The sequence below is a fragment of the Capra hircus genome, chromosome 10 (assembly GCF_001704415.2).
Source record: "Capra hircus breed San Clemente chromosome 10, ASM170441v1, whole genome shotgun sequence".
Classification (NCBI taxonomy): domain Eukaryota; kingdom Metazoa; phylum Chordata; class Mammalia; order Artiodactyla; family Bovidae; genus Capra; species Capra hircus.
This window is the reverse complement of record NC_030817.1, coordinates 35,587,858-35,612,772: the sequence shown is the minus strand read 5'-3', so window position 1 is coordinate 35,612,772 and position 24,915 is coordinate 35,587,858. Positions and strand designations below refer to the sequence as shown.

At 42.5% G+C, this 24,915-nt stretch overlaps 2 protein-coding genes across 3 annotated transcripts in view; one reads left to right on the top strand and one right to left on the bottom strand.

Moving 5' to 3' along the window:
- On the top strand, positions 1,923-20,611 carry LGALS3 (galectin 3). The gene is made up of 6 exons (XM_018054119.1): positions 1,923-2,029; positions 9,547-9,568; positions 11,028-11,375; positions 15,323-15,411; positions 18,748-18,913; positions 20,309-20,611. Exons 2-6 carry the CDS (start codon positions 9,551-9,553, stop codon positions 20,462-20,464), a joined length of 777 nt encoding a protein of 258 aa, XP_017909608.1. The 5' UTR covers positions 1,923-2,029; positions 9,547-9,550; the 3' UTR covers positions 20,465-20,611.
- The window catches only part of DLGAP5 (DLG associated protein 5), a 41,421-nt gene continuing 39,294 nt past the window's right edge, over positions 22,789-24,915 (bottom strand). For both annotated transcript variants that reach the window (XM_005685886.3, XM_005685887.3), the window contains exon 19: positions 22,789-23,321. In XM_005685886.3, coding sequence (XP_005685943.2) covers positions 23,181-23,321 — 141 coding nt within the window. In that variant the 3' untranslated portion in view covers positions 22,789-23,180. The remainder of the gene's footprint in view (positions 23,322-24,915) is intronic.

Here is a 24,915-nt window from a genome sequence, read left to right as displayed (position 1 = left end):
CATCTCTCTTGTCTTTGGACAGTAGCCATTCTAACAAGCATAAGGTGATATTTCATTGTGCTTTTGATTTGCATTTCCCTGACAGTTAGTGACACTGAGCACCTTTTCATGGACCTGTTGGCCATTTGTATATCTTCTTTGGAAACATTTGGTTCCTCTGTCCATTTTTTTTTTTTTTTGCAGTTGAGTTGTACGAATGAGTTCCTTATATATTTTGGATATTAGACTCTTATTTGCATATATGATTTGCAAATATTTTTTCCAATTCTGTAGGCTGCCTTTTCATTTTGTTGATGGTTTCCTTTGCTGTATAGAAGCTGTTTAGTCTGATGTAGGTCCCACTTGTTTACTTTAAGCTTTTAATGCTTGTGCTTTTGGTGTCATATCCAAATAATTACTGCTAAAATCAATGTCAAGGAGCTCTTTCTCTATTTTCTTCTAGGAGCTTTATAGTTTCAGGTCATACATTTAGGTCTTTAATCCATTTTGAGTTCATTTTGAAAACTGAAGTATTGTTGATTTACAATGTTTCAGGCATACAGCAAAGTGATTCAGTCACACATTACTTTTCAGATTCTTTTCAATTATAGGTATTACAAGATACTGAATATAGTTCCCTGTGCTACACAGTAGGTCCTTGTTATTTGTCTATTATTTATATCTTATTTGTCTAGGAGTATGTATCTGTTAATCCCAAATTACTAATTTGTTCCTTCCCCTCACTATCACACTGATAACCATAAATTTGTTTTCTATGTCTGTGTGTTAACTTTTGTGAGTGGCAATTTGAATTAAAAAACATATGTATCTAAGACATCCTTAGTCATTTTACTCAGCTGTTACCCAGTGAAATGCTACTGACAAATACCACTTCCCTTGGAAACATCACTACTTGTTGTAACAATCTTTCTTAGAGACATGTTGTACTGTGCTTAGTTGCTGAGTCAGGTCAGACTCTTTGTGATCACATGGACTGCAGCCCAGGCTCCTATGTCCATGGGGATTCTCCAGGCAAGAATACTGGAGTGGGTTGCCATGCCCTCCTTCAGAGGATCTTCCCAACCCAGGGATCAAATCTAGGTCTCCCACATTGCAGGCAGATTCTTTATTTTACTTTATTTTATTTTTACTTTATTCTGAGCCACCAGGGAAGCCCAAGAATACTGGAGTGGGTAACCTATCCCTTCTTCACGAGTCTTCCCCACCCAGGAATCAAACCGGGGCCTCCTGCGTTGCAGGTGGATTCTTTCCCAGCTGAGCTACCAGCGAAGCCCTTCTGAGAGCCATAGCTTTATTTTTTCCCTACTTTTCTCAAAGGTACATTTGTATTTAACTCTCCCCTCCATCACAACTCTTTCCAATCTTTGAGAAAACAGACTTCCTAGGAAGTGATTCACTATTTTAATCATTCATTTACTAAACAAATTTAACCAGTTTACCGAGGACCTACCAAACACAAGGCAGATGTTGAGGAGGCAGAGGGAAGCAAACAGCAAAAGAGTCTAGGGCTCCTGGTCTGACAAGTGTGTACCCACATCACAGTTCAGAAGGGGAATAAAAACAAGACATGGAGCTTCTCACCCAGCATCTCAAAAAACGTGACAGGACCCTCCCTGTCACTAAAAGCTTCGCAGACTCTCCCTATCTTGGCCTGAGGACTTGGCAGGTGAATCTATTGAGAGGGCGGTGAACCCAACCTCTGGCGGCTGCGGAGGGGACCGATCGGACGTTGAGGGGATGGAGGCCGCGGGTCCCACCCACCGCTGTCCTGAGTCAGGCGTCTCCTCTGCGTCCTGGATCCGCGGCGCCTGGGCGCCCGGGTATCCAGCGGGGCCAGGACTCGCCCAGCCTGGTTCGCGCGGAGAGGCCGGGGGCCGCCGGGCGGGCGGCCGGGGTGGCGGCCCCGCCCCGGGAGAGGCGTGCCGGGCCGGGCGTATTTGAGGCGCAGAGCCGGCCACCGCCCCGGCAGGACCACACCACCCCTGCCCGAACCTCCCCCGCGGCGCGCGAGCCAGTGCAAAGGCGTCGGGTAAGTGGCGGGGGCGCCGGGACGGGGGTGCAGACGCGCCTGCTGCAAGGCCAGGGAGCGCGGGCGCAGCTCGGTGCGCGGCCCCCTTTGCCGCGCTGGGCGGGAGCCGGAGACGAGGGCTTGGCTTCCCCGGGGAACCGCGCGTTCTGGGCCCAGGTTCCTTGGCTTCGAGCCCTCAAGAGAGGAGTCTGAGACTCGAGGAAAGCTAGCAACGACTTACAAAGACTCACCTGCATTTCCTAGCGGCGGACGGGAGGGTCACCCTCTGCGGCGACTGGGAGGCTCAGCCCCGGCTTCGCGCCCCGCGCCCCGGCTGGCCCGTGGTGTGTGGTGGGCGCGCGCGCATCCTCCCAGCTGCCTGCTCCAGCTGGGCGGGAGGAACCAGGTGCCCCTGCCTCCGTCGGCGGTGGAGACTGCCCCGGCACTCTGTGGGCGGTTCCTCGACTCTTAGCTTGGCTGTGGGATGGGGATGTGTTCTGCTACAGGCCAACAGAGTCCGGAGCTGCAGCAGCTCTCTGGATGCTGATCCCGCAGAAAATGGTGCTGCCCCAAGGCTGAGTGGGCATGTGCCCGGCTTGGCAAAGACCGCACACCCTCAGTTTTTGCACATCCCAGTCCGGATTTGAGCATTAACGATCTCAGACCTGTGCTGCGGACGTGTGGGGTGTGGCAGAATTGAATGTTCGTCCGAGGGTGCAGAGCCCTAGTTGAGGTGGGGAGGGGTTGCTTCTAAAACATGTTTGAGGACATATTCTAAATTGTGAGTTGCTCAAATCAAAGCACTAATGTGCCTGCGCTTTTACGAGTAGGAGCTCCGGGACACTGGGGTTGAGGTTGTGTCTTGGGCTTTATGCCCTGCCCTTAGCGATCCTGATTTCAGATACCTGGAATATTTGTAAAATGACTCCTGGGAATTGGGTTGCTGGACAATGAGGACGGTTTGACTTCAGTGACCCAGTCTGTTTCTAGGATTCTGGAAAAGGAATGGAAGAGAGGCTCATTTTGTTCTGCAGAAAATGGTGGCAATAAGAATTGACTACTTGGCACAGAGCATGAGAAAAAATTTTCACCAACTTCCAAAATTCTGACTCACTTGCCCCAAGTTAACACAGTTGATCTTTCATGCTAGGAAACTGTGTTTCCATAAAAGTTCAATAATAAAATTCATTGTCCCACAAGAATGTCCTTTTCAGACATTGTCTTTGAATCCCTAGAATCATGTCATCCATCCCTTTGATGACTGTGCCTCACTCTTAATCTATGGGAAATTGGAGCTGCCTAAATTAATCATGTGGGGGGCTTTTGCTTAAAATCAGCATTCTCTCCATATTCCAGGGAGAAGTTTGATGATGGGTCTTGAACGTTTTGAGCTTAGAAATATTAGGCGGATGCCTCACCAAGCAGAAGAGGAGGAGCACTGTTTGATAGATTGACCCCAAAAGCTCATTTTTTAAAATGAACTGTGGTGTTGGAGAAGACTCTTGAGAGTCCCTTGGACTGCAAGGAGATCCAACCAGTCCATTCTAAAGGAGACCAGTCCTGGGTGTTCTTTGGAAGGACTGATGCTAAAGCTGAAACTCCAATACTTTGGCCATCTCATGCGAAGAGTTGACTCATTGGAAAAGACTCTGATGCTGGGAGGGCTTGGGGGCAGGAGGAGAAGGGGACGACAGAGGATGAGATGGCTGGATGGCATCACTGACTCGATGGACATGAGTTTGGGTGAACTCCGGGAGTTGGTGATGGACAGGGAGGCCTGGCATGCTGCGATTCATGGGGTCACAAAGAGTCGAACACGACTGAGCAACTGAACTGAGGCTAGTCTCACTCTGTTGAAAGGTCTTTCAGCTCATTTCAGTTCAGTCAATGATATTTTGCTATGCTACAAATACGCAGCAGAGCTTTATAAAAAGACTTTTTATGTATTGCTGCTGCTGCTAAGTTGCTTCAGTCGTGTCTGACTCTGTGCGACCCCATAAACGGCAGCCCACCAGGCTCCCCCGTCCCTGGGATTCTCCAGGCAAGAACACTGGAGTGGGTTGCCATTTCCTTCTCCAATGCATGAAATTGAAAAGTGAAAGTGAAGTCGCTCAGTCATGTCAGACTCTTCTTGACCCCATGGACTGCAGCCTACCAGACTCCTCCACTCATGGGATTTTCTAGGCAAGAGTACTGGAGTTGGTTGCCATTGCCTTCTCCATTACTTATTGCTGCTGTTGCTGCTAAGTCTCTTCAGTCGTGTCCGACTCTTAGCGATCCCATGGACTGCAGCCTATCAGGCTCCTCCACCCATGGGATTTTCCAGGCAAGAGTACTGGAGTGGGTTGCCATTGCCTTCTAGTGAGGTCAAAAGGCCGTTATTGGTCTCAGCTATGATTTAGATACTGTTTACCTAGAACTCTCTTCAGTCAGACTCTACATCTTATCCCTAATAGAGATCTATATTCATATAATAAAATTTGAGGTGCTTATGTTACCTAAAATACCAGTTGGCTTGTAAACTTCTTGTACCTGAGACTCATGGTAACTGATCAAAAACTTAGCCTCTCTTTCCTTTTAGTTTGGGACAGAGGCTTCTGCTGAGGACAGCTAGTTAACATTTTCTATCTGGTGTCTGCATGAATTCTTCTCATTAAATTCTGAGTGGTAAGCCTGCCAGGGCAGTAATTCTAGTTTGCTGCTGACTAAGTATCATGTGTTCTCTCTTAACTGATACTCAGCTTTTCCATATGGGGAAAAAAAAATCAGTAACTGAGAGGTACAAAGTAACTTTAACTTCCTTATGGCTGAGGAACTGTGATGGAAAAGAAATCCTGGGAAAGGACCAGTTTCCTTTATCCTAACTAGCATCTCTGAATTTGGCTTTGCAAATAAGCATTTCTCAAGCCTTGTTCCATGTTTCAGTAAGACCAGGAAGTAGCCCGCCTCTCCTGTGTTCTTTGGAGAGGAGTGCGGGCCGTGCTTGGGGTTCTGAGGAAATAGTTTATGATCGACTTCCCTTACAGCTTTTATAAAAGTTGGGGCCCTTTGTGGGCAGAAATTTCATAAGTCCTCCTGGGAATCCAGGCAACTGAATTAATTGCTACATGGGTCTAGAATAACATAGTACAGTGGATAGCAACTCTTTATTAAAGGGCAAAAGCTGCAACTAACAGCAGATTAAAAGTGGTCTGCATTCTGACTCATGTTTAAATTCCTTGTTCCAAAGTGATACTGAACTAATTCTTGTAGGTTTTTCCAAATGTGAGGATTCAGATCGTATTTTTTAAATGTTTTTGCCTTTGATGTAGTGTTTCTTATCTGACTTCAAAATTCTCTGATTCTGGAAATGCCAGAGTTCACATACCTATAGTATTTGTACAGTGGGAAGTTTTTTTTTTTGTTTGTTTGTTTCCACGTTTGATTGTCTCTTTATATAAGCTACTCATCTAAAAAGAAATTTTCCAGGCGAGTAGGAAGATGTTTATCTAAACAGATTTTTTAAAAGTTTTCTTGGTTCTCCTTTTAAGTTCTAAGGTTGCTAACCTTGATTTAAAAAGAACATTGGTTAGAAACCTTTCCATCAGAGAGCTGATGGTTGGGAGCTGATATAATCAAAACAATGAATACCCAGCTTTTAGGAAAGTAAGCTGTATCAGTTTAAATGTGATTATAATTAGCAAAGTGACTGCGCAAAATGGCTTCCTTGTATTCGGTATCACTGCACACTGCATGAGTCGCCCAGCTAGTTTCTGACAAAAGCGTGATCGCTTTTTGTTTACAATTTCAGCATGTTTATGCAGTTCCAAATGAGTAAGCCAGAGAATTAATTTCTAAATGAAGTAACTAATACTTTCGAAGGACTGTACTTTAAAATGTCAGTGTGAGGTTTGCTACTAGTATAAAATCAGTCAGAATTAGGAGTCAGGATGTTTGGACTCAGGTCCCTGCCTGCCAATGACAGAATGGGCCACCATGTTAACTCTCTGAGACTCAGTTTCCTCACCTTTGAAGTAAGGATATTAACTTTTCCCTGTCAATCTCATAAGATTATTATCAGAATCAAAATAAGAAAGGTATGTGAAAGTGCTTTATAAACTGAAAACATCACACAAATACAGGGTGTCATTATTCTAATGGGCTTCTAACGTGTCAGAGCACAATCCAAACTGTCATCCTTGCTGTTACATGAAACACAGCAGAAACAGTGGAATCTGCGTTGTTTCTCCAGTTGTTTTGGTCTAGTTGGAAAAGGGGGCTTCCCAGGTGGCTCAGATGGTAAAGGATCTGCCTGCAATACAGGAGACCCAGGTTTGATCCCTGGGTCAAAAGACCCAATGGAGAGGGAGAACGCAGCCCACTCCACTCCAATCCAAAATAAACTGAGTATGTTTGAACAGAGACTTGGAAAAGAATAAATGTTACATTTGGGGCTAGCTGTCTTGGCCTGAGTTTCTGGTTGTGATCAGCCTTTAAACATATCTAAGTTTAATCGGGTTTATATTCATAGATGGGCTTCCCTGGTGGCTCAGCCTGTAACGAGGGAGACCTGGGTTTGATCCCTGGGTTGGGAAGGTCCCCTGGAGGAGCGCGAGTGGCAGCCCACTCCAGTATTCTTGCCTGGAGGATCCCCATGGACAGAAGAGCCTGGTGGGCTACAGTCCATGGGGTCGCAAAGAGGTGGACATGACTGAGGGACTAAGCACACATATTCATGACCCTTTATGAGGCCAGTGGTACAGCTTTAGCTAGTTGTAACAACTGAAACTACCTTTCTGTTTTTTATTGACCTGAATGGGTACTTTTATGTGAGGATACATATCCTCATTAGCTCAGGCCAGTGGTTCTCAAACCAGGCACAGTTTTGCCCTCCTCTTGCTTCCCCAGGGTTATTTCAAAACATCTTAAGACATTCTAGGTTATCACAGTGCAGGGGCCGGGGGGAGGGGGGCCTGCTGTCAGCTTGTGTGTTGAAGCCAGGGACGCACAGAAGGGCCCCTCCCTACAAAGAATCCCACCTGAAATGTCAGTGGTGCTGAGGTTAGGGATAAGCCCCAGCACAATGGGGATAAAAGAAGTCAAAACACTTACAAAGTTATTGCTAAGTCATTGCTATGTTGCTCAGGAATGGAAGAATTTGTGTAATCGAAGGAACTAAACTTTCTGCCTACTGTGAAGTCCAAAATTGTTTCTTTCTGGCGTCCAAAGTGAGAAGCTTTATTTCTTGACTTAAGAAATATCCTTTCAAAGGACTTCACGGGCAGTCCAGTGGTTAAGACTCCGTGCCTCCACTGCAGGGGGTACGAGTTCCGTCCCTGGTCGGGGAACTAAGATCCCACATGCCTCATGGTATAGCCAAAAAAAAAAAAGAAAGAAATGTCCTTTCTTTCCCTTTTCTGTAAGAACTCTGTAAGCTGTTTTTAAAATCTTTATTGAATTTGTTACAATATTATTTTATGTTTTGGTTTTTTGGCCACCAGGCATGTGGGATCTTAGTTCCCCAACCAGGGATCGGACCTGCTCCCCCCGCATTGGAAGGGGAAGTCTTAACCACTGGATGGCCAGCGAAGTCCCTGTAACAACTCTTAAGTTCCTTCTGTGGTAGCAGCACACTTCTCTAGGCAGTGGCAGTCTTTTGGGGAAGGAAGTACAGAGGAGCACCGACTTTTGCATTAGAGAGTCAAATATTATATACTAAACGCAGTGAAACAAGCCCTGGGAGAGTCACTGTGACTTCCCAATTAGATCACCTGCAGTTTCCAAATTGGAAGATGGGCACAGTGATAACCTGAGTGTATCCAAATGTGTTTGAGAATGTCCAGATTTGAAAAGAGTTGTGCAAAAATAAAAAATTAACGGAAGGTCATATTGAACTGTATTATAAGTAACAGCAGAGTAAGATAAAATATCTGGTATATAAATGAAGCATACAGTAAGCTCTAGGAGGATTTTCTGTCTGCTTTTGTTTTACCAAAAAGTCTAGTATTTTGTATTTTTAGGACCTATCAAGTAGCCACCACTTAATAGATCATTTCTTAGAATAATTGAATAACTTTAACAAGTAGGCAACTTACGGCTTCCCAGGTGGTGCTGGTGGTAAAGAACACGCCAGCCAGTGCAGGAGATGTAAGAGATGTGGGTTTGATCCCTGGCTCAGGAAGGTCTCCTGGAGGAGGGCTTGGCAACCCACTTGTTTTCTTGCCCAGAAAATCCTATGGACAGAGGAGCCTGGTGGGCTATGAGTCCATAGGATAGCAAAGAGTCCGACATGACTGAAGTGACTCAGCACACACATGTAGACAGCTTAAGGAAAAAGATTCTGATTACTGAAGATCCAGGTAACTTTGACCATAGCACAGGTGATTCTGGGCAGAGAAAATAACCCAGGCCTGAGGAGTCCCAAGCTGCCCTCCTCTCCTCACTGCCAGAGCACCAGCTCCGGGAGCAAGTGTAGAACATCTTGTTTGTTGGGAACTGGCACTGAGGGAGGAGCCAGAGAAGCAGGAGTGATGGTCTCATGGCCACCCACTGAGGCAGCTTTGGGCAAGGCCAACCCTCTTTGGTAGCATCCTACCCCAAAATATTTTCCTCCAAATTGTCTTTTTTTAAAAAAAACCTTGGTTTGTTATACTGCCAGATATTTTCATTTGGAATAACAAACGCTTTTTTAAAAGAAAAAGTACATCTTGTGCTCGCCTTTCTTTGCTATTGCTTCATATCCCCAGTCTCACCTTCCTTTCAAGGTTTAGCTCAACACTGTCCCTGTTGGAAGTCATCTTTCCAGTTGTGACTTCTCATAGCACATAGTCTGGCTCACAGCACCCATTACTTGTGACCCTTTCTGGCCTCTGGACCCTTTGATGATATATCTTAGCCAATTCCGTCTGCAAACCCAGACCTGAGCCTGCCCAGTGCCTGGCACAGAACAGGCACACATTTGTGCAAATGAAGAAATAAGTCAGCAGCAGCAGCTATGGCTTGGGCAGTGGGGCGGGCAAGGCAGAGACTATCTTTCAAACACTAAGAGGAAGAACCAACGGCCTCCTCCTAAAACCCAGAAGAGGGTGTGGGGCTATCACTGAGAACCGGAGGACAGGTGGGCAAGATTCATCTGATGAACACTTTTTATGAGGTGGTGGAAAAAAAGAGCACAGGAAGGAAGGTGAAGAACCGAAGAGAAACCAGGACCGTTTACATTTGTTACCTAGGAAACGGCAGAGTATTGCACTTCCTGCTCTCCCACTTGTGCTGTATAGCCTGTTACTTCCAGGATTCAGCCACAAGAGAGTGTGATTAGAGTTCAGCTGTGAGTTAAATAGGGCCTGGTGATTCAGGTGGAGAGCATCCTCACCCTTTGAGACATTTTTGTGGTTCCCCACCATTGATTTTGGCATATTTGGAGAACAGACTTGTTTGTGTTAAGAGAATGCCTGTACATTGACTTGACCTGCACAATGAGCTGTTTGTGATGTTCACACAGAAACCAGTGAAATCTTTTAGGATCAAATGATAACCCCTGTTTTTTTTCCTCCTTTCAGGAAAATGGCAGACGGTTTTTCGGTAAGTGTTTTATGTCTGTTTTCCTACCTTAATATATATACATTCATGCAGGATGAGGGTTTTTTGTTTGTTTTTTAACCGCTCAAGTTTCCTGTTTAACTCTCCCACCACGTGGCTTCCTCTGGCCTCATCTGTCCAATGAGGGCTTGTTAGGTGGAGTCTTGTTTTTGCAGCAACAGGTTTGGGAAGAAAGCCAGGCAGAGAGAGGCCTCACTAACAGTAACCCCTTTACCAAAGGCCTAGGACAGAAGCTGGTGGATTCTGCTGGCAGGAGCTGAGAAGCCAACTGAGCAAAGGGCAGTGTGGTTCATTCTGAGCAACCTGATTTTTTTTAACCCTAAAGTGCCCTCAACTCCTTCTCCCTTCCCAAATGCTGGAGTAAGAAGCAGCCAAAACGAATTCCTATTAGTATGCTTATGTATCCCCCAATTCCCTAATGGAATGACATGTCACCTAGAGCCACGAGCTCTGCTCAGGTTTGTTTTCTAAATCCAGTTTGCTTTCCATCATCACGGAGCCCTCTGTTTCTCTCTCCCCCTCCCCCAGGCCACAAGGGCTCCCTTCACAGCCTCACTGTGTTGCCCCAACACCAGGTCTAGGGTTGTGTTCCCGATACATCAAAGACAATCCTGGCAGATCATATTCAGTCAATGGAGAAGCCTTTACTGGGCATCTTCCATGTACCGCCTGGCAGCATGCTAAACACTGTAGAAAACAGGCAGGGAGAAAGCAGTCTCTTCCTGGAGAGAAAGGACACAATCCAACGCTGGCACAGAGTCTCGCAGTCTGTGAAGAGCCGTCCCAAATGCGGCCTCACTTGCTTGTCACAACGATCATGTGAAATAGGTCATTATCCCCATTTTACAAGCAAAGACACTAAGTCCCATACAGGCGACACGATAGCTCTGAAACTCTGGAGCTCTTGATCGATAACACTGGATTTCTTGATGGATGGCACTGAATTTTAAACCAAGTCTTCTGACTCCACATCGCAGGCTTCTCCCTGTGTACAAGGAAGCCTCTCTGGTACTAGCCTGGATGCCACTAAGTGGTAACTTACCTGGCGTACCCAAAGTGCAGTAGACATCCCGCAAAGGGAAGGCCAACACAACCAGGGCCAGCTTGGTGGCAGGTTTTGCAGCCCAAGAGTATACTGAGTTTGGTGACTTTTTTTCCATGTCAGTTAGAAAGTATGTGCTTTTACATAGAGAATGCAGATTACAAAAAGGCAACCCTCCGTGATCTGAGATGATGGGAGGCAAGAGTAAAGTGATAAAGCATGTATAATACCATAGTCAAATTTTAGTCTTAGGAACTCAAAACTAAAAGGTTGGAAAAACTTTATTGATGTGAATTTCATATCTTCACCACATCCCTCTAATTCTTAGATCACATATTCCTGAAAATTCTGTTGTGATTGTTCTTCATCCTATAATTTTTTAAATGTCTTTTTTTCCAGCTTAATGATGCCTTAGCTGGGTCTGGAAAACCAAACCCCCAAGGTTGGCCTGGTTCATGGGGAAACCAGCCTGCTGGGGCAGGAGGCTACCCAGGAGCAGCCTATCCTGGGGCCTACCCTGGACAAGGACCTCCTGGCCCCTACCCTGGACAAGGACCTCCTGGCCCCTACCCTGGACAGGGACCTCCTGGGGCCTACCCTGGACAGGGACCTCCTGGGGCCTACCCTGGCCCAACAGCACCTGCTTATCCTGGACCAACTGCACCAAGTGCCTACCCCGGACCTGGGGCCTACCCACCTCCTGCCTACCCTGCTGCCAGTCCCTATGGCATCCCTTCTGGACCCCTGGTAAGATGGAGTGAATCATTTAGTAAACTTCAATGTGCTTGGGACCAAGTTAATAAAGAACATGGCTGGGACTTCCCTAGCAGTCCAGTGGCTAAGACTCCATGCTCCCAGTGCAGGGGGCCTGAGTTTGACCCCTGATCAGGGAACTAGATCCCATATGCCACAACTAAGACCCAGCACAACCAAATAAATAAATATTTAAAAAAGAAAGAAAATGGTAATTTTCTGGAGCGGTAGTGTCATCACTTTGTAGTGCTCTGACTGGAAGCTGGCGCTGGGCACTGGTGACCTGCAGAGGGCTTCGGGAGACCTGAAGCTTGAAACTCACTGCTTAGAGCCATTTTGCAAGGACCAGGCACAGTGTATGTTGGTTCAATAGAAAAATTAGTTTCCGGTGTTTAGTATATGTACTGTTAGTTTAAAGAGAAGCCAATATATGTTTTGAAGGCATCTGTAAAGCAGCTTTAATATAAATCAAGATCATAGTAATGGTTGTTATTATTACTGATAAACACTGAATATATAACATGTACCAGCTGTGTGCTTATACATGGATGCTCTCATTCAACTCCATAAGCACCCTGTAAGACACTATTATTATCGCCACTTTACAAATAAGGAAATAGGGTAATAAAGGGTTATACAACCTTCCCATGGTCATAGAGGGGAAATTTGGGGCAACCACAGTAATCTGATTTTTAAAAACCTTCTATAGATAATTTTGTGATCTAAGGGTTGAATTTTCATTTATATTAAAACTTATTTTAATAAATGAATTCTAACCATAAAACCCAACTCTAGGGGCTCCAGACACATCTCCAAACAGTCTAGCTGTGAGAAAAGATACATATATGAGAAAAGAGTTCAATAGCAGTGTGAGATCAGCCCCTTTCAGGAGTGTGATGGCACAGGGAGTATTTGCTCTGCTTATTGGTCGGCTTAGAGGAGAGCAGAGAGACAGCATTAGGCGCATGAGAGGCGATGTGCAGGACCTGGACCACACACAGGTAGTCAGTTTAGACAGGAAAATGGAAATTCTGGAAGGAAGAGGCAGTGGGAAAGAGATTGAAGAGGAGGAACCCCAGAATCTAGTGGTTAAGTCTTGTTTTTGTTCAGTCACTAAGTCGAGTCTGACTCTTTGTGACCCCATGGACTGCATCACACCAGGCTTCCCTGTCCTACCCTACTCCTTGGGGTTTTCTCAAACTCATGTTTATCAAGTTGTTGATGCCATCCAACCATCTCATCCCTTGTTGCCCTCTTCTCCGCCTGCCCTCAATCTTTCCCAGCATCAGGGTCTTTTCTAATGAGTAGGCTCTTCACATCAGGTGGCCAAAATATTGGAATGTCAGCTTCAGCATCCGTCCTTCCAATGAATATTCAGGGTTGATTTCCTTTAGGATTGACTGGTTTGGTCTCCTTGCTGTCCAAGAGACTCTCAAGAGTCTTCTCCAGCACCAAAAATTCAAAAGCATCAATTCTTTGGTGCTCAGCTTTCTTTATGGTCCAACTCTCACATTCGTATATGACTGCTGCAAAAATCACAGCTTTGACTATACAGACCTTTGGAATCAAAGTGATGTCTCTACTCTTTAATAGCTTTTCTTCCAAAGAGCAAGAGTCTTCTGATTTTGTGACTGCAGTCACTATCTGCAGTGATTTTGCAGTCCAAGATAATAAAATCTGCCAGTTTCCCACTTTTCCCTCATCTATTTGCCATAAAGTGATGGGACCAGATGCCATGATTTAGTTTTTTTGATTGTTGAGTTTTAGCCAGCTTTTTCACTCTCCTCTCTCATCCTTATCAAGAGGCTCTTTAGTTCCTCTTCACTCTCCGCCATTAGAGTGGTATCATCTGTATATCTGAGTGAAGTGAAGTGAAAGTGAAGTCGCTCAGTTGTGTCCAACTCTTTGCGACCCGTGGACTGTAGCCCACCAAGCTCCTCCGTCCATGGGATTCTCCAGGCAAGAATACTGGAGTGGGTTGCCATTTCCTTCTCCAGGGGATCTTCCTGACCCAGGGATCGAACCCATTTCTCTCATATTGCAGGCATATGCTTTAACCTCTGCACCACCAGGTAAGCCCCTGAGGTTGTTGATATTTCTCCTAACAATCTTCATTCAGTCCAGCATGTCACATGATGTGCTCTGCACAGAAGTTAAATAAGCAGGGTCACAATATGCAGCGTTGACATACTCCTCTTGCAATTTTGAACCAGTTCTTTTGCAATTTTGAACCAGTTCATTGTTCCATGTCCAGTTCTAACTGTTGCTTCTTGACCTAAATGCAGATTGCTCAGAAGGCAGGTAAGGTGGCCTGGTATTCCCATCTCTTTAAGAATTTTCCACAGTTTGTTGTGATCCAGTCAAAAGCTTTCACGTAGTCAAATGAAGCAGAAGTGGACATTTTTCTGGAATTCTCTTGTGTTTTCTGTGATTCACGGATGTTGGCAATTTGATTTCTTTTTCCTCTTTTCTAAATTCAGCTTATACATCTGGAAGTTCTTAGTTCACATACTGTTGAAGTCCAGCTTGAAGGATTTTGAGCATTTCCTTGCTAGCATTTGAAAAGAGTACAACTGTATGGTAGTTTGAACATTGTTTGACATTACCTTTCTTTGGAATTGGGATGAAAACTTTCCTTTTCCAGTCCTGTGGTCATTGCTTACTTTTCCAAATTTTCTGACATGTTGAGTATAGCACTTTAACAGTGGCAAAGAATCTGCCTGCCAATTCAGGAGACACAGGTTTGATCCCTGGGTGGGGAAGGTCCCCTGGAGAAGGAAATGGTAATCTACTCCAGTATTCTTGCCTAGGAAATCCCATGGAGAGAGGAGCATGGCAGGTTACAGTCCATGGGATCGTCAAAGAGTCAGACATGACTTCGTGACTAAACACCAACAACAAAGAGTCAAGAAACGACTGGCTTTTCAAGGCTGGACAGGGAGAATGTCAGCCAAGGGTCAGCCCAAACCAGGAACTCAGGAAGGGGATCAGATTGGGGAGAGGCAGGGGAGACCGTTGCAGTTCACACTGGTTGGATTTGTGGCACCAGTAGCAAAGCCAGATGGGAAGAAGCACAGGACTAATACAGATCAGATCAGAGCTAGAGAGAAAAAGACTTGGGCAATGGTTGAACCCAGGGGGAAACAATCTTAAAGGAAAAAGAGAAGAAGCCAAGATAGAGCAGTGGAAATATTTATAACACCTTGAACACAGACGGTCAGTAAATATTTGTTGAATGAACTGGGGAAGGTATTAACTGGAAAGTTCCCATTCGACAAACATTGAGTACCTGCCACCTTTAAAGCACCACACAGGGCCTGTGTGAATTAAACAGAAGAACACCTCAGAGGCCTAGAAGGTGCCAGTGTTTGCCTGCAGGGAGCAGAACCACCAGGACGAACATGTCATATGACAAGGATCTTAAGAGTGGCACAGAAATGTTAATGTTGATTGCAAGGTCTAGCTTAAGCCTTTCCAAAAAACAGGCTCCATGGATGAATTATGGATTAGGATGGCCCTTATCATGAGAGATACAGTCTCCAGAAGGGAACATATTGTCTTTGGCACTAATTAACTGATGGCCTTTTTCTTGACTGTTGTAGTTGTGTAGGGAGCCATCTCTCTTTAGACCCTGGACAAGGTGGCCTGAGAGTCTGAAAAGATGGTTTAAAGTAGGGTTACATGTTATTCACATATATTAATAGTGGTTGAACTCTAGCAATGTCTTTTTCTTTCTTCCCTCAAGAAAACATGACTCTTTCTTTGGGGGGGGGGGGTTGGGTAGCTGCATTGCATGTGGGATCTTAGGTCACTGACTGGGGTGAACTAGGGTGAACTCACACCCCCTGCAGCAAAAGCACAGCATCTTAACCACTGGGCTGCCAGGAAACTCCCCTGGAACATGACTCTTTCTTGATATATACGCATTTTTCTATTCCCAGAATGTGCCTTATGACCTGCCTTTTCCTGGAGGAATCATGCCTCGCATGCTGATAACAATCCTGGGTACAGTAAAGCCCAATGCGAACAGGTAAAGAGCAAAATTAGCAAGTCTAACATATTGACTGATTGATTTTGAAATAAAGGGTGATCTGTTTTAAATTTTAATGGAATTTTAAAAATTACATTTAGAATCTTGGCTATACCATAGTTTGTGATTTTCCCATAAATCAATACACAGTCTCACCAAGAGGACAAATCCCTTGCTAAGTCTTGGGTCAAAAAGAAAAAGATGCCTAGTTGATCTGAGAGCTTAAATATTATATCTCCTGTCCTCATATTGGTACAATCTCCCTGGAGCTGTGAAGGTCATGATACACTCTCAGATTTGTGAGCTTGGTTGCCTTTTCCATGTTCATACTGTTGGCCTGGTCTTCAGATGACAAGTGACAAGACGGGGAACCCCAGTGTTCTGAGTAGACACTATTTACTTAAAAGGTTTGAAAAAACTTTACAAGTTAAAGTTTTAACTTGACAAAGTAATTTGTCAAAATAAATCAGTCTTCACCATTGGTACTGCTTTGGTTGAGGTGAACTAGAAGGGGCTAAGATTCTGAGTTCACTTCGGAAAATCCATGCTGATTTACAGCTGCCTTGGAACATCGGACTCTGGTTATCACCACTGGTTATATTTACATATAGCCTGAAACTGTTCAGTATGTCTGTCCTTGAGGTTGGTGGTACCATTAAAGCTCCTATAGCCATTAATTAATCTGTTTCTGGGTCTTGTCTATAGACAATACACAAAAGGTACAAATTCAAGCTGTGTACACAGGTTTATTTAATTCTGTAAACAGCCTCTGTGAGTACCTGTCACTTTGATCCTGGTGAATCAGCGGGAGCAACCTCCTGTTACCAGGAGGTGGACAGGTTCTATCAGATCATTTTACATTCAGCCAACCAGTTCACTCCACCTCCAGCCAGCCTCCTCTGGTTCTACGTGGTAGTCACTATCTTAAGCTAGCTCTTCCTTCCACACAGCCTAGACAGCTTCTTTCAGCACAGTACTTCCCTACACAGTAAAAACTGGTCTCACAGCAAGTTATAAAACATATACTCAATATATCTTCTGCCTATATCCTCATCCACCTTGCCTCCCAAAATAACACAGGACCCAGAGCCCTGATCCTGTGCAGGCAGCACTCATGATTAGGTAATATCTGCTCTCCTGAGGCAGCTGCTGTTAAGCAGAACCACAATGGCATCTTTGCTTTACTTAGGACTATCGCACTAGAAAGGTTGGGCTTCCCAGGTGGCTCAGTGGTAAAGAATCTCCCTGCCAAGCAGGAGACACGGGTTCTAATCCTGAGTCAGGAAGATCCCCTGGAGGAGGAAATGGCCATCTACTTCAGTATTCTTGCCTGGGAAATCCCATGGACAGAGGAGCCTGGCAGGCTACAGTGCATGGGGTCACAAAGAGTCTAACATGACTTAGGAACTAAACCACCACCACCACCATCACCACTAGGAAGGTTGGAGACTGTGGCAGGTTACAACCAATTTTGGTTGAAATGATTAAAGTGGTAGTAAACTGAGAAATGTATTGCTTTGAGCTGCAAAATCTATGTGAGGAATCACATGAAAGAAGAAAAATCCTTGAAGTGGTAGAGATGACAATTACCTTTTCACTGCTCAGAAAGTACAAGCGTTGCCCATCAAATATAAGTTCTATTGCCATTTGACTATATTCGTTCTTTTCCTGTGAATTTAATCATTGATGATTGTATGTATGTTACTGGGTGAATGAAAACACCCAAAGGATCATTGTTAATAGGTCTAGAATGCAGACCTTGCTTTAAAACAAGAGCTGTTTTAACAGAACCAGCTGCTTCTGATATTAGTGCTCTGGGGAGCACACTTTTGAGAAACCATGTGGAGAGGGTAGTGCTTTAACAGCCCGAGAACTTGTGTTTGTATTAACATCCAAGGAGAGAGATCAGGGTAGAAAGTTTATCCAGCACTTCCATTAATTCCACTTCACATCACAGAATGTTTAACACATTTATTATTATGACTTTACAACTCAGCCACAGGATATTGAACATTAACTATGTTATATCATTCTTGCTGTTTTAGGACTAGGTTTTCCAGTTAACTATGAGGAAGCTAGGGATTTGATAGCACTTTATGTGACTGGTTTACTTTTAATAGGGATTGAAAGTAACCTGTCAGGGCAGGAAAGAGGTAGGCATATTCCCATAATGTCAGGTATAAAGTGCCCTCAAGGTGGCCCCAAACCTCTGCAAGGAAACCTTGACCATGTTTATATGCAGAGATAGTAAAAAGGGAAATACAGGTAAATAGGATATAACCAAAGACAACAAGGCTAAAAACTCAACACATATTGTCATTTACTGTGGGATACTGTGGTAGTATGTCGAATATAGTAGTGCTCCTTATTGGAGGTTTTGCTTTCCAGTTTCAGTTACCCAAGGTCAATCACAGTCTGAAAATATTAAGTGGAAAATTCCAGAAATAAACAATTCATAAGTTTTAAGTTGCCAACACTGTACACAGCATGGTGAAATCTCATGCTGTCCAGCCCCATCCTGCCCAAGCTGTGAAACCACCCCTTTCTGCTGCATGTCTGGTCTATCAGGTATCAGATCCACTGCCATGGTACCCTGGTGCTTGTGTCCACAGAACCCTATTTTACCTAAGAATGGCCCCCAAAGCAAGAGTAGTGATGCTGGCAATTCACATATGCCAAAGAGAAGCTGTAAAGGGCTCTCTCAAAGTGAAAAGGGGACGGTACTCAATTTAACAAGGAAAGAAAACAATTATACACTGAGGTTGCTAAGATCTACAGTAAGTACAAATCTTTTGTCCATGAAATTGTGAGAAAGGAAAAAGAAACTCATGCTTTTTTTTTTTTTTGGTCATACCTCAAACTGTAGAAGTTATGGCCCCAGTGCATAAATGTTTAGTTCAGATGGGAAAGGTATTAAATATATATAATATTTTGAGAGAGAGACCATGACTTTTACAATATATTGCTATAGTTTTTCTATTTTATTAGTTGTTAATATCTTACTGTACCTAATTTATAAATTAAACTTTATTATATGTACATATAGGAAAAAGTTTATGTGTATAGTTGGACAGATAATTTGGTTCAATGCTATTCATGGTTTCAGCTATCCACTGGGCGTCTTGGAACACACATCCCATGCACGAGGCAGAAATACTGTACTTGGCCCAGTATACTTTCCAGTTTGAACCCATTCTATGGCTTATTTGCTTTCTGTTTAGAAAATTGTCCTGTACTTTATAAATGATTTGCTCTTTAGAAAAGTATATGTTCTTCACTTGATACAAATGTACAACTCGAATCATTTTACTAACTCTGACTTTTGACTTAAAACAGACTTGCTTTAGATTTCAAGAGAGGGAATGATGTCGCCTTCCACTTTAACCCACGCTTCAATGAGAACAACAAGAGAGTCATTGTTTGTAATTCAAGGCTGAATAATAACTGGGGAAAGGAAGAAAGACAAATGTTTTTCCCATTTGAAAGTGGTAAACCTTTCAAAGTAAGTTACTGCTATTATATATTGATAATGTATATTTCTCACGGGGAATCAAGCTTAAACCACAACACACTGGAAATTAATTTTCATCAGTTGTCCTGGGACACCTACCCAGTACACCTGCTCCCCATCCCAGGGGAATGGTCTCAGACATAGTGGCACATTCCTCAATTCCATTTAGCTACCTCACCATTGTCCCTGTTACCAGCACTCTGAGTTTAGTCAACCCTAAACTGATTTTCTGGAAATGAGAAACATAGCATCTTTAATTTAAAAGGCAGAAAATCTCTCTTTTTTTGGCTATAATGTGAGGCCTGTGGGGCAAATCTGCTTCCCCTGCAGTGGAAGTAAGGAGTCTTAACTACTTGCCAGGGAAGTCTCCTAGAAAGTCTTTATGATATAGTTGGGCTGAGATTTAATTCCTTAAAACAGCATGGTTAGCATGGCAATCAAAACTAAATTTTTTAAACTCTAAAATTAATTCATGCTTGTTTATGAAAATAAAAATTTACAAATTTTTTTTTTAACTAAAAAGTCCTCCATCCTTTACCCCTCCCCCATCCTCACAAAAGGTTACAACTTGAGTTATCTTTCCAGTGTTTTCTTATGACAAGCAACATATTTTTTATTTTTAAGCATGGCTTCAACAAATATTAGGTCCACAATGTTGGGTTAGGGTTGACTATACAGTGGGCAATAAAACAGCTAGACCATCAGCTCCTCAGGGGCAGGGACTGACACGGTCTATATTCTACATTTGGTGGACATCTTTCCTTCTCGGAACATTGTCACCTAATACTTCATTGTTTAGATATGCAGTAATTCAACCAGTACCCTACTGATGAAAAACTGGAGTATGGAAATATTACAAACAGATAAAACCTGGAAAGCTTTATTTGTTTTACAAAAATACTGTGATAAGTATCCTAATACATCTTTGCTTCCTAAAATGCCAATGTGCTGCTTCCAAAATGATGTTAGAATTAACACATCCTCTAACTACTGGGAGATTTGTTTCTCTTACTCTTGCCAAAACTGGTTATTATCCATCTTCATAACATTCACTTCTCTAAACAGAGAATTCCTACTTTAGCATTTATTTTTATTTTTACTTTCAGTGTTTGAGACCATACAAAAGCTTTAAGTTTTTATGTAGAGGAATGATTAATCTTTTCCTCTGTGGCTTCAATTATATATCCTTTTAACAATTTATCATTTTGTTCCATTTAAATCTTTGAATAATTTGGAATTCATTTTTTTCTGGAAAGTTACCTTTTCTGACTTTAATTAGTTCTACAAGTGATCAGAAAGATGAAATTTTAGACACCCTGAGGTTAGGCCAGACTGGTTTTAAAAGGAATGGGCATTTCTAACAGTTTTGTGTATGTGCCATTTCAGATACAAGTGCTGGTTGAACCTGACCTTTTCAAGGTTGCAGTCAATGATGCTCACTTGTTGCAGTACAATCATCGGGTGAAAAATCTGGGGGAAATCAGCACGCTGGCAATTTCTGGTGACATAACTCTCACCAGTGCTTCGCACACTATGCTATAATCTTAAATGGGCAGATACTTTTGTAAAGAAATGAATTTGAACGTAAACCTTACACATTTAAAAGTTTCATGTTGAGTGAAAAATTTTACCTTTATTCATCAATGTCCTTCTTGTAAATCACTGATTTAATAAATGTTCTAAGAGTTACTTGTCTTTATATGTAATTTAATTGGGGCAATTTATTGTTGATAATACACAATGGACTTAAAGGAAAAAGCAATATGTGGCAATGTTAATACTGCATTAGAGTCTCCCAGTTTTCAATATTTGAAACTCTATTTTTAAAAAGAAATCAGGAGTAAATACTACCACAAAATTAACCTCTCTCTTCTAGAGTTTGGTAAAAACCAATGGATACTACAAAAAAATCATTTTTCTATTGTCTTACTTAAGGAAACATATTCAAGAAATAAGAAAAGCTAAGTTTACATACATATAACCTTTTGGACTTCTTTTAACTATTTTATCTCTCTAAACTATACTTCACGGTTTCAAATCATTAATTTATACCGACATCAATCTTCCTCTGGGTTCTTTTGGTTTTATGAAATCTCCAGATTTGTAGAAGGAAAAAAGTAGGTTTTTATTTGAAAATCCCATTGTCAATACTCTATCAACCATGCCTTTCTGCCCTTCTTCATTACCAGGAAGGTCAAAGATTAATATAATTTCAAAACTAGGATATGCTCAGATCACTTCATTTTATAGAAAACCAAAATATTATTTGATCTGTTAATGTTTCTACAGTACCACTTCTCAACCATGATCTCCTGCAGAGATCAGGATGCAGGAGGTTTATGAGGGAGTATATGCCCTTTCTCTCAACAGCTGTGAAGGCAAGAAAGTACATGACTGGGCAGAGAGAGAAGTGGAGCATCCATGCCTCAGTCTACCCTACAGGGATTCTGAGCTGGGATGATCCTTTAGAGCTGTCAAGAGGGGGACAGGCCTTCATATTTTTACTTCATCTCATTTCTTTTTTCATTTTTGGAAAAGCTCTGGTTCTACCCAGTTTTCTTTCATTTTGTCTTTAAAGGTTTTCTTAATACCTCATAATTCTAGAATCCAGTAGCCCAAGGACACTCCATCTAGTTGTAGGGCATAATGACGGCTGCCTACCTGACTCATTCCCTGCTACCTAACAGTCCTGGTTTTACCCAGGTATAATCCCAGGTAAAACAGGGAATCCTGATTAAGTAAATCCCAAATGAGATGCAGATGGAGATGTGGCATTAATTGGCCTAACCAAAGGGAAGGACATAGCTCTGATTACCACTAGCAGCCATCTTATCGCCCCCAAGCACCCAGCGTTAGAGATGCTGACACCAAGGATGCCAGAATGAACTGTGACAGATATTGGACCTTGATGCATCATTGAGCTGTTGACTGTGAAGTGCCTGAAATCACCATGACAACATTATAATAATGAACTTCCTATTGTTAAGCCAATTGGAGTTCATTGCATTGTTACTTTAACAGCTGAAAGTTTTCTAAGTGATTCAACAGTACATCTTATTAAACCTAAAAAAAATCATGTTTACTGACTGACATTGTTTTAGTCTCATCTACTTTATCAATGGCAACCCACTCTAGTATTCTTGCCTGGAAAATCTCATGGACAGAGGAGCCTGGCAGGCTACAGTCCACGGGGTCGCAAAGAGTTAGACACAACCGAGCATGCACACACTGACTTCATCCTTGAGGGCAAATGTTATCTTATTGTTATATCACATATCGCTTTATGTATGTTCTAAGTCTTGGGTTGCTCTGTACTCATCTCTTTTACATGTTCATGGCCCTGGACCCTTAGAAAACTCCCAACTTTGATAATACTGTCTTTTCTACAAGCCCAACACAACTTCCTCTAACAAAAGTGGATGTGCTTTTCCTTTCTTGTTTGGAAGGCCCTCATCTTAAAGAATTATCCATAAAGGTGCTGCTTGTTCAGTGAATACCCCCAACACTCACCTCATTTGCAAACAGAAATAACTGGCCCCAGGTCTAATGGGAAGCTTCCGCTACTTATGAGTCAGCTTAGTGCTCTGTTGTACTGATGCCCCTGTCTTCTACAATCCTACAGTCAAGAGTTTTATAAAGGAGAAAGTATTCCAAATATACTGATTGATAGCTAAAGAAACTCCACATACCCTGAAAATGCAATATGTGAGCTATTCAATATCAACAAATTTAAGAGTTCAAACTACGAATAAAGTATAAAAGAATGCAAATATTTGTCAAAGTTTAACATTATATTTCAATTAAACTGAAGAATGTTAGTAAGCTCTGAGCAGGTATACTTAAGCTTATACATTTTAAACAAGAGAGGCAAGGCACAGTACATTTTTATTCTGCATTGGTTAATATACAACATATCCCCACTTCCCTTGAGAAATAGTATCATAGCTAAAATACACTTTGATGAACACTGAATATTAAAATATTACACAATCATTCCTCAGAATCCTGAGGGGGGTGGTTGGATTGGTCCCAGGATCACCCCCGTCCCCTCACACACACACAGATACCAAAATTCAAGGATGCTTAAATCTCTTAACAGCAGGCTCTCAGTATCCACAGGTTCTGCATCCACCTAAGGAGGGTCAACAGTCTACAAGTGGCTTGAACAGCAGTGAACACAAACACTCTTCAACTTTTCAATATTCTAAGAACACAGCACTGATGACACGAAGAAAGATGTCTGGATTTATTTTTAAATTTAAAATTCTTCTGGTTGTTCTCCACTGAGAGGCCTCAGAGGTGAAAAGGAAATCAGGTTACCACCAAAGGAAATGTGTCTGGTCTGTTCTGGATGTCTTCTCTCCACCTGAATGAATGTACTACTGCAGTTCAGGCCTGGCTAGAGAAGAAATTTAAGAGAAGCCACTGAAGTAATTATCAAGAGTTTTGCCAAGTGAGTGTTCAATCTTTCAAATTAGTAGTGGATTAATTAATAATATAAACAACATTTTTTGTACACAACGATAAAATTCTTAGTAACATAATGTTATGCTACTCTCCATGGATCTAATTTCAAAATAGAGATTTTTTAAAATTGAAAAGTATATTAGGAATATATACCTTATATATGGAACCTAGAAAAATGGTACTGATGAACCTATCTGCAAGGCAGGAATAGAGATGCAGACATAGAGAACAAACTTCTGGATACAGTGGAGGAAGGAGAGGGTGGGACAAATTGAGAAGTACTGAAACATATAGATTATCATATATAAAACAGCTAGCTAGTGGGAGGTTGCTGCATAACACAGGAAGCTCCACCTAGAGGGGTGGGATGGGATGGGAGGTGAGGGGGAGATTCAAGAGGGAAAGGACATATGTATACTCATGGCTGATTCATGCTTTTGTGTGGCAGAAACCAACAGAACATTGGAAAGCAATTATCCTCCAGTTAAAAATAAATTTTTAAAAAATAAATATTTCTAAAAAGGAATACATGCCTTAAAAGGTGACAGACTTCAGTAACATATGCAGGGTGACTAAAACTGAAGCCACTTGGGCAGATTCCACACACCCTAGTCCACATCACTGTAATTAGCAGAACTTTTACTGGTGTGATCCTGCCAGGATCCTTCTCTTTGTTCTCCCTCAAGCCCTACTTCAGGTTTAAATTATGCTGGTAATCGTGTGGGTCTAAAGGTATACCTATTAAAAAGATCCTAGAATATAAATCCTAATATTTATGGGAATGGAAAATAACTCACAGGGAGACTAAGTTATAAGATACTAAGATTTATCAACAAGAAAATGTATAACTGTGAAGCAATTTTAATTATATTACTAATAATATATCAAAAAACAGAATGTTATGATTAATTTCTAGACTTATTTATAATGTCATATATTATCAGAACCAATCATGTAGAGTTGAGAACTGGGAACGAGATTAAATCAGGTTTCTATAAACTGGCCTCATGCTGAAATCCCTGTCCGTCTAGGTGTCAGCCTCTGAGTAAAGAAGGCTGAAACCAAGAATGAACAGTGCACGTCACAGTAACCATTCTGCTCCTGAGATGCAGCAAGCCCTGAAGGCTGAATATGGAGAAGGCAGCTTTGGAAGATAATAAAAAGTCAACATAGTCAGAGGTCCTTAAGGAATTAGTGGTGTAAGAAAGCCAAGCATTCGTCAGGCTTCGTGAGATTAACAAAAATTGTTGCTGTTTTATTCTACATTTGCCTTAATGATTTTTTTATATTCTGAGATTGAAGATTAGCAAAAAAGCCCATTCCCTGATTCATTTTAACAACTGTCCCTGGAAAATTTCCAGGTAAGGCTGTAACCCAGAGTTGCTGACCCTGGCTACATAAATTGCCTGGTGAACGTCCAAAACCAGATCACTGAAATAAAAATATGTGGGAGTGGGGCTGAAAACCAATGCTGTAGACACTCAGCAGGCAAGAGAGCATGCTTCCATTTATGGACTACTGTCAAG